Source organism: Pelodiscus sinensis, chromosome 1, assembly GCF_052426305.1.
Source record: "Pelodiscus sinensis isolate ZL-2025 chromosome 1, ASM5242630v1, whole genome shotgun sequence".
Lineage (NCBI taxonomy): Eukaryota > Metazoa > Chordata > Testudines > Trionychidae > Pelodiscus > Pelodiscus sinensis.
Window position 1 is genome coordinate 122,141,972 of NC_143052.1, and position 12,811 is coordinate 122,154,782.

At 39.7% G+C, this 12,811-nt stretch overlaps 1 protein-coding gene across 24 annotated transcripts in view; it reads left to right on the top strand.

Annotated features, from left to right (window-relative positions):
* PPFIBP1 (PPFIB scaffold protein 1) overlaps positions 1–12,811 on the top strand; it is a 163,218-nt gene that overhangs the window by 90,444 nt on the left and 59,963 nt on the right. For 23 of the 24 annotated variants that reach the window (XM_075899106.2, XM_075899057.2, XM_075899163.2 and 20 more), the window contains 2 exons: positions 1,601–1,806; positions 9,910–9,996. In XM_075899106.2, the coding sequence (XP_075755221.2) occupies positions 1,601–1,806; positions 9,910–9,996 (293 nt within the window). Of the gene's footprint in view, positions 1–1,600; positions 1,807–6,626; positions 7,696–9,909; positions 9,997–12,811 lie in introns of those variants that run through there. The other variant, XM_075899201.2, reaches the window with a different exon arrangement.

Here is a 12,811-nt window from a genome sequence, read left to right on the forward strand (position 1 = left end):
TACTTCCTGAACTCTTAAAGTTGCAGTGAGCAGAGAAAAAAAAATGATATAGAACAGCGAAACAAGGCAGAGACACATTTTTGGTTTGATTCCATTCCAGCAGAGCTATCCAAACAGCTGTTCAAATTGACTAAGTAGTCTGCGTAGGCAGTGTCAGAGATAGGAAGGCTTCCACAATCCCACATACAATAATTTCTCTTAAAAGTATCAAAAAGTTTCAAAAAATGCATGCTTTTCTACAACTGGATTTTCTCTACAATGCTGTCTCCTTAAAGACCTTTGCTACACATGTACAGCGGATACAGCAGGTCATAACGATGTATAATTTATATAATGTGTCTCTAAAAAATGTCTGTAAGTAGATATTAGCATGCAGATCTGGTCAAACATCAGTATTATGAAGGGCCTAAGTAGACTTGGACAACATAGGGATTAATATAAAAATAAAGGGCGGCTGTCAGGAAGTTTACAACACCAAAGACTTATATATATATATCTTTACAAACTTTTAAATAATATTGCAAAGGAGTTGTTAAATTTGTCCAATCACCTCCTATACTTCCGAGAGGGATTTCTGTAATTTTTTTGAAGGGAAATTAACAGCTGGAATACTTACATTTTTCAGACTGCCAGATAAATGAAGGCTTGGAAGGAAGTGCATATTCTGTATATATCTGCAATATCCAAACAGTGAATAGCATAAAAACTGGTATTTTGTCATTAATGTCCCATTGTATCTTGGCATTCCAGTATGAAGTTTACAGATATGACCGTCAAAAAACAGTGTACTGAAGTATTGAGACAGAATTAGCTAAGCTAACTTAAATCAGGTTTAACTGTGACTTTCTTTGCTTTTTTATTTAACCTTTAATTTTAGAGTGAATATCCTTTGTGTTATTGAATGCTAACTTGTGCTTATTAATGCTCAAGCGTGAACACACTCATATCCAGTTTGTTTGGGCATAGGATTTTAATTTTAGAGGAAGTGATTCAATATTTACTTTCTCTCCCCCCCCCCCCTTTTTTTTTAAAGGCTTCTAAGGCATTGCATCAGGGTATTCTATCTTTCCTGAGTGACACATATTGATTGCCATTCCCTGCGGAACCTATCAATGTCACTCTTGGGTCATGTAATCAGCTAAGGCTGAGCTTATTTTTTCCACTGTATTCCCAACCTCTGGTAGCCTTGGGCAGCTGGTGCATCAAGCTTTGCCTTGAGCTCCCATGTGCTTCATATTGGCATGTTAGTCTGCTGCAAGACAGTCTTAACAGCCCTTGATTGACCATGTTAGATTTAGAATTGTAGAAAAGATGCAAGTTACAGGTAGCATCGGGATAGCAGATGCCTGGCAATGAAGAATTACCTACGTCTGTGCTATAACATGCAGATCAGGCTGTATCTAAACATCCTTAAAATCTGGCAAGTTCAAAATCCAAGTCTAGGTCTGAATTTTATTTGGAATAAATACATGTCACTGGGAATCTCTATAGATGCCGAACCTCCTAGATGTGCTATGGCAAGTCTCATAATTGTATTATATATTTATTTACTCTTGTGGCTTATCTAATATAATCTTTGTCCCTTTACCTTTTTGTCTAGGTTCCAAAGCTCTGGAGTATTCCAACGGTATATTTGATTGTCAGTCCCCTACCTCCCCATTTATGGGGAGCCTGCGAGCGCTGCACCTTGTGGAGGATTTACGTGGTTTATTAGAGATGATGGAAGCAGATGAAAAAGAAGGATTGAGATGTCAGATCCCTGATTCAACAGCAGAAGCTCTGATTGAATGGCTCCAAAGCCAAATGGTACAATATCATCTCGAGTTTCTTATAAAACATTGGTGTCCTGTTTTACATGCTACCAGCTGGTCAGAAAATGGGTTTTTGGTTTCTACAATCAAAAATTGAAAACCAAAATATCTGGGACAAAATAGGACCTAATTTGGTTCAGAAAAGCTGCTTCAGGGCCTCATGATTTAATTGCCTTTTATTTCCAGGAAGCCACTAGGTGGACTATATTTTCCAGATGCACCACAAGGTGGAAAAATTTTCAAGGGATTGGCCAGTCAGTATTTTTTATGAGAAAATTAAATTTGTGTGTGGAAAGCAGACATTGTTTAGTGAAAATTTTAGGTTAGTTGAAACCCAATTTTCCATCAACAATCAGTTTGCCATTGGAGATGGATACAAAACTACATGGCCCTTGGAGGGATTCAATTCTTGTGTTCCTAAGACTGCATTCCATTAGTAACATTCACAACATTGTATGCAAAACTAGAGGCCGTTTTTGAATATGTGTCCCTGTAAGAATGTAGTGCTTTTCGTTGCTAGAATTTGCTTCTATTTGACTTCTGGTGCCATCTAGTGGCACATGAAGTTCTATGAAATATTAGTCGAGAGAAACCAGCCCTGGGAATAATACAGCTGCTGAACTTTTCTCTTATTGAAGATTCTAGGAGGAGAGCTGTGTCTTTGAAGTAGTTTTTGTCTTATACAAGTGACCTGGGGCCTGATCTCAACCTGCTGAAGCCAGTGAGAGTCTTTTCACTGACTTGAACAGGCTTTGGATTAGGAATGTGAAAGGTTAACCTGTAGGGGCTGGAACAGCTCCCTGCCCCCGCTGGCCGGGGTCTGCTCCAGCCCTGTGTGGCCCACGTTAGGCTGGGGGTTGCTCTAGCCCAGTCAGAACAGCCCCTGCCTAAAACAGGAGGAAGGGGGAGCTTCAGCCCAGCCAGGCTGGGGTGCCCCCCCTTTTTAAGTAGTTAAACGGTTAAACACGTTTAACCAGTTAGCCATTTAAACAGGATTTTACATCCCTACTTTGGATCAGGCTGCTAAATGTTAAATCTGTGACCAAGACCCAAAGTGACATAACACGCTGATATCGGAAGGAGGGGATTGAATTATTTGGTTCGGTTCTGTAAAATAGATAAAATGATCTATAATTTCAGCACCTCTAAAGTCTGTAATTTACAGTACAGAATGCTAGCTCTTACTAATACCAGAGCTGTGTGGAACAAGAATAAACATGGGACTCAATTGTGTGCTGTACAAGAAGTTGATTTAAAAATACATGAATGCTAGTGACTAGTGCTAAGTAAACTATATCCGTGATAAAGGAAAATCTCTGAATGACTAGTTTAAGTTTGGCTTTGCTGGCCTGCCTTATGCATGAGCTTCAGGAGCCATCTCATCCATCTGTACCAGCCAGAAGGTAGTTCTCTCCTTGTGTCCATTCGGTTTCTCTGCTAGGATTATAAGGATGCTAAATAATGCCAGTTTTGGTGGTGGCTTTGTAATAGAGATGTGCCTGCCTATTAGGAACTGGAAGGAAATCACCAAATTCATTTCATAGCGACCACCACACAGCTGTCAGATGGTAACCACTTTCAACTACAGGTGGAATTTTGAACTAGTGACCTAGATGGAAAAGAGTCTGGATTAGCATTACTCATGGTGTTCTGTATAATGTGGTACAGTTAACAGATATTTCTTCAATCCTACAATATTGAAATTGGCTGTCTGAAGTTATTCTCATTGTTCTTCCTGTTGGGATGACTCGCAAAGAAAGAGAGCAAGATTCATAGAATAGAAGATTCATAAAAGATTAGGATTGGAAGAGGCCTCAGGAATCATCCATGCCAACCTCCTACTCAAAACAGGACCAACCCCTGCTAAATCCTATTCTACATAGTAAGCATTTAAAAACGAAATGAACTTTTACTGTTTCAGATGCCCTTTTTGTACAAAAGGACAAGTAGTTATGTTAAACTACAGATGTGAAATATTTTAAGGAGAATCGTTAAGTGTGTAGATTGCCCAGGAGGAACCAGCTATGTGTGTTGTACGCTTAACATCTGAGAGAAAGGAGTTGTTTATGTAAAGTGATCAAGTAGTTTTCATTGGGGAATTCAGAGGGAAACTAATGTTTCTGTTGAACAAAATGAGCACTTAATGTCTCCATTTGAAATCCATATTGTATTAATTAACTAAATGGGATTGAATCAAGTTGCTTTTCTTGTCTCCTTTTCTAACTAACTTTGAATTTAAAAAAGTGCAGTGGAAATCATACCTGCATTTCCCTTTGTGTGTGCTGGAACTGGATGGATTAATGTGATTAAACTTGGAGAAGGCCCGGTCATTCAAAGTTTGGATATGGATCCAGGCTTTTTTTCAATGTTCCAAAGTATTGGAAACCAGGGTTTCAGTGTGTCCCGTTGTAAATATAGTGTACAGTTATGAAATTTACAATGACATCATAACCTTTCTGAAGTTTCAGGGTTTTTAAGATAGTTACTAATGAATAAAAATTCTCATTCTGTTGAACGTGTATCTATTTAATTTATATAGTGCCCATGGCAAAGCATTTATTCAATCTCTTTTCTTTACACATAGATTGTGTTTTGTTTCTCAGTTCTTTCTGGGTCAGATATGGTTAGTTTTCAAGTTAAAAAAAAATTCTAGCTATGAGTCTCACAAATTAAAAGGCAGTCTAATTTTTCATTCCTTCTTGCATAGCATCATCGGTAACAAAGTTATTTCAAAGCAAATTCTGCACTTAATTGTATCACTGCAATTCTGTTGCTTTCAGTTTGAAGTTAATACATAATTCTGCCGATGAAGCACACAAAAAGAATAGAATTCAACTCACTGTCCCAGATTTGGCTCCAACATGCTAATAAGAGTTAAATACAGCAAAATCTTTCCATAGTCACTAAAGGGAGCGGCTCTGACTGGGAACACATACTTGGGAGCAGATCTCTTGAGTAAGGAGTTATACATTTTACCTAATCACCAGAGCCCTGTGTGGATACAATATTTGTATCTGCATTTACATCTGTGGATGCAGATACCTGCAGATATCAAGAGGGTACGTGCAAATTTGCAGAGCTCTACGTTTTTATGAGTGGAGGCTCACTTTAAGCAATATATAGTAAAAATCAAACAAAAAATAACAAAATCTAAAAGACATCTGTCAGGTATGACTGCATCTTCCTATCTGGGTAGCAGGCACTCCCAGACTTTCAGCGAACTTCTTAAAATGCTTTTCCATAATCATGATCATCACCTCCCTCTTCTCAGTTGTTTTCAAATTAAAGTTGTATAATTTGTTGCTGCTTTTAAAGTGATACTGATTACAGAAAAAATATGGTCAAGTTCAGTGAGTATTCTGTGCTTTTCTTGTTTAAAGATGGATTTTGCCCATAACTCTAGCTCTAAGTTTCCTGTAGTTTAGATCTGAACCTTTAATCCTTGGCCCCATCTCTAAGAGCAGTGTCATAGCTCTTTGTGCTTTATTTTATTTTATTTTGTTTTGTTTTATTTGTTTTAAATACAGAGGAGCCAGTAATCTTTAACAGCCAGTGCCCCTTTTTTTAGTCGTTTCATGTTCACCATGGGTTAGTTCATGTGTATTTTCAGTTTGTGCTAATGAGTTGACTTGTGTTGCAGACAGTGATTTGCTGACTTCATGTATTTGGTTGTTACACTATGAAGAAACGCGGTCCTCTTGTATAATTAGCTGGAGGTTCTGCCTCCTCTTTAATGACCTAATTCTTTTATAAACTAGCCAGATTATTTGAAGATAATAAAACCAATAATATTCTTAATGAAGGCATATTAGGTTTCAAAGATAAATATGCTTATATGAGATCATTGTACTGAAATAAATCAGCTCTTCTAAAGATGTGGAGTGGTTCCCATGTGGTGAAAGTAGATCACTAGATAAGGAACATTTACGGATTATTTATTCATGGGAAAAATCCTGTATTTGAGTGAAGATTTATTTCTTAGTGTGAACATACAGAAGATTTATTTGTTAGACTGGTCGAGTTAGAGTCTGAAAGCATTTTCTAATTGTGTGGCACGCTTAGCCTCTCACCCCTGAATTCAGATCCTGCCAGAGATCATAGCTCAGTAGCTCCCAACCTTTTCCAGATGGGGACACATTTTGACAATTCAGGAAGTCTTGAGCTTCAGGGGGTAGCTGAGTTAGTCTGTTACAGGAAAAAAACAACAAATGGTCTGGTAGCACTTTATAGACTAACAAAACATGTAGATGGTATCTACATGTTTTGTTAGTCTATAAAGTGCTACCAGACCAGGAAGACTTGGTGACCCACGGCAATTCGAAAGCGGGGGGGGGGGGGGGGGGGAGCATAGCCACCTGGGGAGACACTCGGCGACCCTTTTGAAATGTAATGGCGACCCATATTTGGGTCCTGACCCATAGGTTGGGAAACCCTGTCATAGATTAAAAGGAGTGTAGTGATTCCATGCTAGTCCCTAGTGGAAAGTGCCTATATCACAATTTGTCGCACAATTGTGAGTTTGCTCATGACCTGCCTAGCTGCAGAATGCTCTTTAACCATGAGACTATCCTTACTTGTTGGTGTGTCTTGGATTAAATAAGTGATTTGAGAATAGCAGGGAGCCATCCACCATGCTGCTTTGCTTGGCATCTTTGAGTTCATACGTTGTATCTTGTTGTTGAGCAGCCACAAGGGTAGTATCACTGCTCCAAAGCATTGAAAAAATCATGAGTTGGGATTACAAATTCATGATTATCTTAAAAATCATAAGTTTTTAATGATTAATACATGCAGGATTCTTTGCATTTGCTTCCTGGTGTTTGACTCTTTTAGAGTTCACCTGTGAAGATTTTTCTCTGAAACAATGAGGCTGTAACTTTTTTTTTTTGGTTATAAACACAAACTGAATTTTTATGATAATCACTGGACTCCAGGAGCTGGGGTTGATGCACCAAATATTACGAGATTTGCAACAAAATTTTGAGAGTTAGCAGAAGTGTAACCGAGTATAATTGTTCACCAAGTGACAGTTTAAAAATTGAAGCACTGAGGCATTTGGTGGTGTTGAGACAATGCGCCATAACCTGACTCCTAAATCTTCTCCTAAAACTTTAGATGTCATGTTTCGACTTGAGAATGTTCAGCCATTTTTTTCCAATTATTTTTCATTTTGCTTGGCTTCTGCTCTTGGTCCTACCTTCTCTTCCACCTATTTAAACAATAGTCCATCAGTAAAATCAGAGTAAAAGACCTAGTGTTTTTAACCCTATTTATGTCTTGATACTTTTAAGCAGGAAACAGAATCAGAATCTCTATTTTTAACTGAATTATTTCCATATAAAAGGAGGGTCGTCCTCATGATTTTAGTAGAAGCTGGGGAGTTGAGAAGGAAAATGCTTGTACTAAAGCAAAAAAAGCTAAGGGAGTCTTTATGACACTCTGCCAGATGAACAAAGGAACATGGGGAAGGGGGTAATGACTAATGGAGGGAGGCTTGGGTGTCTCAAATTTGAACAAATTAGCCCATCTAAGAATATGGGGCTTTGATGCCTAGTGAGAAGCTGCTTTTCATGCACGAGGGTGCAGGCATTCTGCAGCCTCCCTTCCCACTCCAACCCCACATTTATAGTGTCTCCTAGTAGATGAGGAAACCTGGCCATTGCTAGCTTCCCCACAACAATCTCTGCCCAGGAAGTCTTGATGGCACACAGGCACCACCTTGTGCTTGTTGTGGTACTCTAGGTCTTTGCATGAGTAGTGCTGTGGCTTTTGGTCTCTCAGCTAGACACAACGTTCAGTCACAGCTGCAACATGCATGAAAATAAATGTGACCGAAACGGAGTGTAACCGGAACACTCACAAGCACTTTGCTTTGCTAAAAAGGGTAAGAACATCTATTTTGGTTCTGAGTCGCGCTATCTGGGTAACAAACTATAACATATTTGTATGGCTTATAGCTCTGTGCTGTAGCAGTTCTGAATTGTTAACAAAGGAATTGGTCCTCCTGAAATAGTTTCCCCTTCTTAGCAGCTGCTTTATTTATTTTTAGAACGTGTTTCGGGTAAATTCTAAGGTTTTTGTTTATTTGTTTTTAGACTTTCTTCTCTGACATTCTTTTTGGGTGTGGGAGGTTGGCCTGTTTCATGTGCATTTCATCCCAATTGAATGCCCATAATACTTTTTACGACACAGCAAGTTTGGTGCAAAATCTACAGGTAGCACAAAATAATTTAGGCTTAGTCAGCATTAGAGAAGACTCAGGAACTCAAGGGACCCAACAAAGCTAAATGAATGAGCATAATGATGGGAGATGTTTAGTGTTGACAAATGCTAAGTAATATGGGTTGGATGCTAGATAATGTGTTAAAAGGAACAATTTAAGCTACTTACACCTATTATGCTCATTAGAGATGTTAGTGTAGCACTTGACAGAACAATGAAAAATCTCTGTTCAAGCTACAGTAATGTTGAAAATAGCAAACAAAATGTTGGGATGTACCACATAAAGAGCATAAAATATTATAATGAAATATAGCACAGTATAAAGCAATGGTCATTTTACGATGTGTACACACACACACACACACACACACACACACGTAATCTCAATGGTGCAGTTTTAACTGGAATATTGTGTTAGTTGTGGTTATTTTGTCGTAAAATTCAAGAATAGAGAGGTCCAGAGATAGACAACAAAAATATCTCTTATAGGCCTCAAATGTAGGCTTAATTTTGAGGGGAAATTCTACATCTGAGGGAAAGAAAGGAAACACTTTGCAGATTGCTTTAAAATGGCACCTGTTTGAAACTGCTCAGTGTTTTGGTATGTAGTAGGTAGAGGGCAGATTAAATGGTGAAAGGTGTATACTGTTTTTATCACATAACACTCACCTACAGAGGTGCTGGGTGATATATATGTAAAAACAAAATCTATGTACATACATTTAAAATATATTTTTGCAGTTGTCACGGAGGCAGCATTTCGAAGGGGCAGTGCTGCACAGAGCTTGGTACGGGCTCCATGTGGCACTGCTGCTTTTAAGTACCCCATCTCCTCCGCTCTCCCCAACTTCTGCTCTGCCTGCTCCCCCCCTGCCCCATATCGTATATTTGCTTATCGGATAGTCAACTAGTCCTTAACATCCTTATTCTGAGCTTGTTTTTCCATACTGTTAAATAGCTGCAGCGACTGACTCGGAGGCTGTTTTCAATAATGAATAAAGTTATAACTAGCATGTGCTTTGCTCCTTCTGTAGGCCAAGCACATGGGTCTTTACATATCCACATTCCCTGTCTATCCTGGATAGTTCCATGTGCACCAGTCCCTATCCCTATCTAATTCAGGGATTCCCTACTACACCCTTTCTCCACCTCCCCCCCCATATTCTGTAGGAGCCCTAATTTCCCCTTCCTCTCCATGCTAGGGATATGAATGTTTAGCTGGTTAAGCAGTTAATCAGTAAGCCTCATCCTTAACAGGTGAGGCTTATCGCTTAAGGTTAATCAGTGGAGACTGGAGCATGCAGTGTCATGGGATAGGGGCTGCTCTGGGCTTGGGCACCCAGCTGGTAGAGGCTGCTCCAACCACAATGCCTGACACTGCCCCCCCAGGCCACGCTGGGTCCCCTCTACCATCCAAACCTAACCCTCCCCTTCTGCCCAGAGCCTGCACCCCCAACCTGCTCCTGCCCCTTCCCTCTGGCCAAACACCCCTGATTTTGATGATAGGAAGTATGTTTTAAAAGTGCCTGGCTTATTACTCTTCTCTTATATTAATCAAAGTCGACATGCTGAAAGTGATGCCTAGTGGACCAAATTCCCTGTTACTGTCACTTGAGCTCAGTGAAGTCACAGCAGCCAAGAATTTGGATCTGTGGGGCCAGATCTTCAACTGGTATAAATCAGCATATCTCCATTCACCCCCGGTTACACCAAGTAAGGATCTAGCCCATTGTTTTTATATATTAAACCTTTTTCTTGAAGGGCCCTGCAGTATTGCATTTAGCTGGAGTTTCTAGGGTTTAATTACTTTGAAGTTACATTGATGAAAAATGCTGATCCTATAATAGTCCATAATCCAAACTTTTATTTTTTTCAGACTAATGGCCATATAGCTGGTAATGGAGATGTATATCAGGAAAGGCTAGCACGTCTGGAAAATGACAAGGAATCTCTTGTTTTGCAAGTAAGTAATTTCCAAAGTTAGGGGTCTCCCCCCCCCCTCCGCTTGTGTGTATAGATTTTGTGCTTTGAGTGACTGAATATAGAGCTTTGAATGGTGACCTACAGTCATGCTACCTTTGAACTGTGAATTTATTTAATCTTGCTAGCTGAGCTTTTTCAAGAGACCTCTACCTTCTCGCATCTGTATCCCTCTTTCAACACCTTAAAGAAATTATACAACTAAGGTATCTATGTATTTTTATTTGCTATCGTTTTTAAAAATTCTTTATTCAGGAAAGGCTAGATAGACTAAATTCATAATCTGACTGATTTGGTCCTCATCCTGGTTGTTCTAACTTCTTCCTAATGTTTTAGTTTACCTCCATCATGGAATCATGAGTGAAAATTGTAAGGGCAGGGATCATATCTTTTCACAGTGTAATATGATGAAATTAGTATCATAGGCATTACAAAGTTATTAATAGCTATGCAGAATCAGGAGTATTCAGTAGCTACATGGGTTAGAATGTGCTATGTAGTAGCTTTGGTGATATAGCTGAAGGTACCTTCAAATCTGATTTGGCAGCAAAATAAATGGTCCTTAAAGACATATTTGGACTCATCTGCTTAAGTGAATTTTACCCACAAAAGCTCATGATCCTATATATTTTTGTTAGTCTCTAAGATGCCATAGGACTACTTGTTGTTCTTAAAGGCATAGTGCTGGTAGACATGCAGGTTCTCAGGCAAGGGTGAAATGAGAGTCCAACCAACTGTGGACATTTAAGAGCTTATGGTACATTTCAGAAAAGGTTGTAGAAAGCCCTGCAATCCTGTCTGAATTGCAGCTTTGGACAATTGTGATGTGCCTGCCAAAAACTGCACTGAAATTTCGACTGGCCACTGGGATTTCCTGTTTTTCCTCCTCCACCAAAAGCTCTGAAGGAAACGAAGGCCTGATCTACACTAAATAGTTGGGTTAATGAAGCTACATCACTCAGAGATGTGAAAAATCCACACCCTTGTGCAACTTAGCTAAATTGATCTCATCCCCAGTATCAACCCTATCCACTGACCTAGCTTGCCCACTCTTAAGGAGGTGCATTTCCTATGCCTCCCATCAGCATAGGCCAGGGGTTTTCAAATTTTGGGTTGCAACTTATAATGGCGAGCTGCTAGCTGGTCGTGAGAACCTTCGTTTACCTGAGTGTCCACAGGTGTGGCCACTGGTGGCTCCCAGTGGCTGTGGTTCACCATTCCTGGTCAATGGGAGCTGCAGGAAGAAGTGGCCCAGCTCACACCACTTCCTGAAGCTCCCACTGGCTGGGAACAGTATTGTAGCCACTGGGAGCTGCAAGTGGCCATGCCTGTGGATGCTCAGATTTTAAAAAAGCGTCCTGCAGCCTCCTAGCAAAGTTTTAAAATCCCTGGCATAGGTAGTGTCTACACTGAAGCACTATAGTGGTGTCTTTTCAGGGCTGCAACTGTGCCGCTGTAGTTTGCAAGTGTAAAAAAGTCATGGGATACAGGGAAGCCCTCTCATGGATCAGTAACTGGTTGAAAGATAAGAAACAAAAAGTAGAAATAAATGATAGTTTTCATAATGGAGAGATGTAAACAGAAGGGTCGCCAAGGATCTGTATTGGAACCTGTGCTGTTCCACAGTATTTACTGTTTACCCCCTTTTCCAGATCATTAATGAAGTGACAAAATTTGCAGATATAATATTATTCAAGATGGTTAAGTCCAGAGCAGACTGGAAGGAGTTAGAAGTATTACAAAGCTGGATGATTAGGTGACAAAATGGCAAATGTTATGTGCAAAGCAGTGCATGTTGGAAAACATAATACCAACAATACATATAGAATGATGGCTTCTAAATTGTCTGTTACTACCTAAGAAGCAGCTCTCGAAGTCATCATGGATAGTCCTCTGAAAACTTCTGCTCAGTGGTCAGAAAAGGTTAACAGCATCTTAGTAACCATTAGAAAAGGAATGGAAAATATTATATGCCACTCTATAAATCTGTGGTGCACTCGTATTGAATACTATGTGCATTTCTGGTGACCCCACCTCAAAAAAAAAAAAAAAAAAAGAGGATGCAATGGAACTGGAAAAGCTTCAGAGAAGGGCAAAGATGATGCTGAAGGGCATGGAACAATTTTCCTATGAGGAGAGACTAAAAAGATTAGAGCTGCTCAACTTGGAAAAGAGACCACTAAGGGGAGATATGATAGAGGTCTATAAAATCATCTATGGTGTGGTGGGTAGAAATAGATAGAGAATTGTTATTTTTCCTTTCACCCAATTTAAAAACTGGGGTCACTTAAATAAAAGTAATTGAGCAAACAAAGAAACCTGGAGGAAAACTTGTTGAGCAAATAAATAAATAAACACATGCTCAGAGGCCGAAATGCGGTCGCAGCCCCTTTAAGAGCCAAAACGCCACACTGGGAGCCGGAAAAAAAATGCCTTGCGCCCCGAGAAGGCTTCCGTCAGGAGACGAGCGGAGCCAGGAAAACAGGTGCTGGTATGTACGGGAGGAAATGCTATTCCTTTACTGTGTGCTGGGAAAATAGGTGACGGTAAGCCGTACCGGGCTGTAATGTCACAAAAAAAAGCACTGAACATGAGGAGGTAACTTTGCTCTTGATGCACAATTAATTTGTGGAATTCATTGCTATGGGACGATGTAATGACCAAAAGTATAGCTGGGTTAAAAAAAGATGATTTCATGGAGGATTAGTTCATGAATGGTTGTCAAGATGGTCAGGAATGCAACCTCATGCTTGGGATGATCCTACACCTATGACTGCCAGCAGTGGAAGAAATTCTGT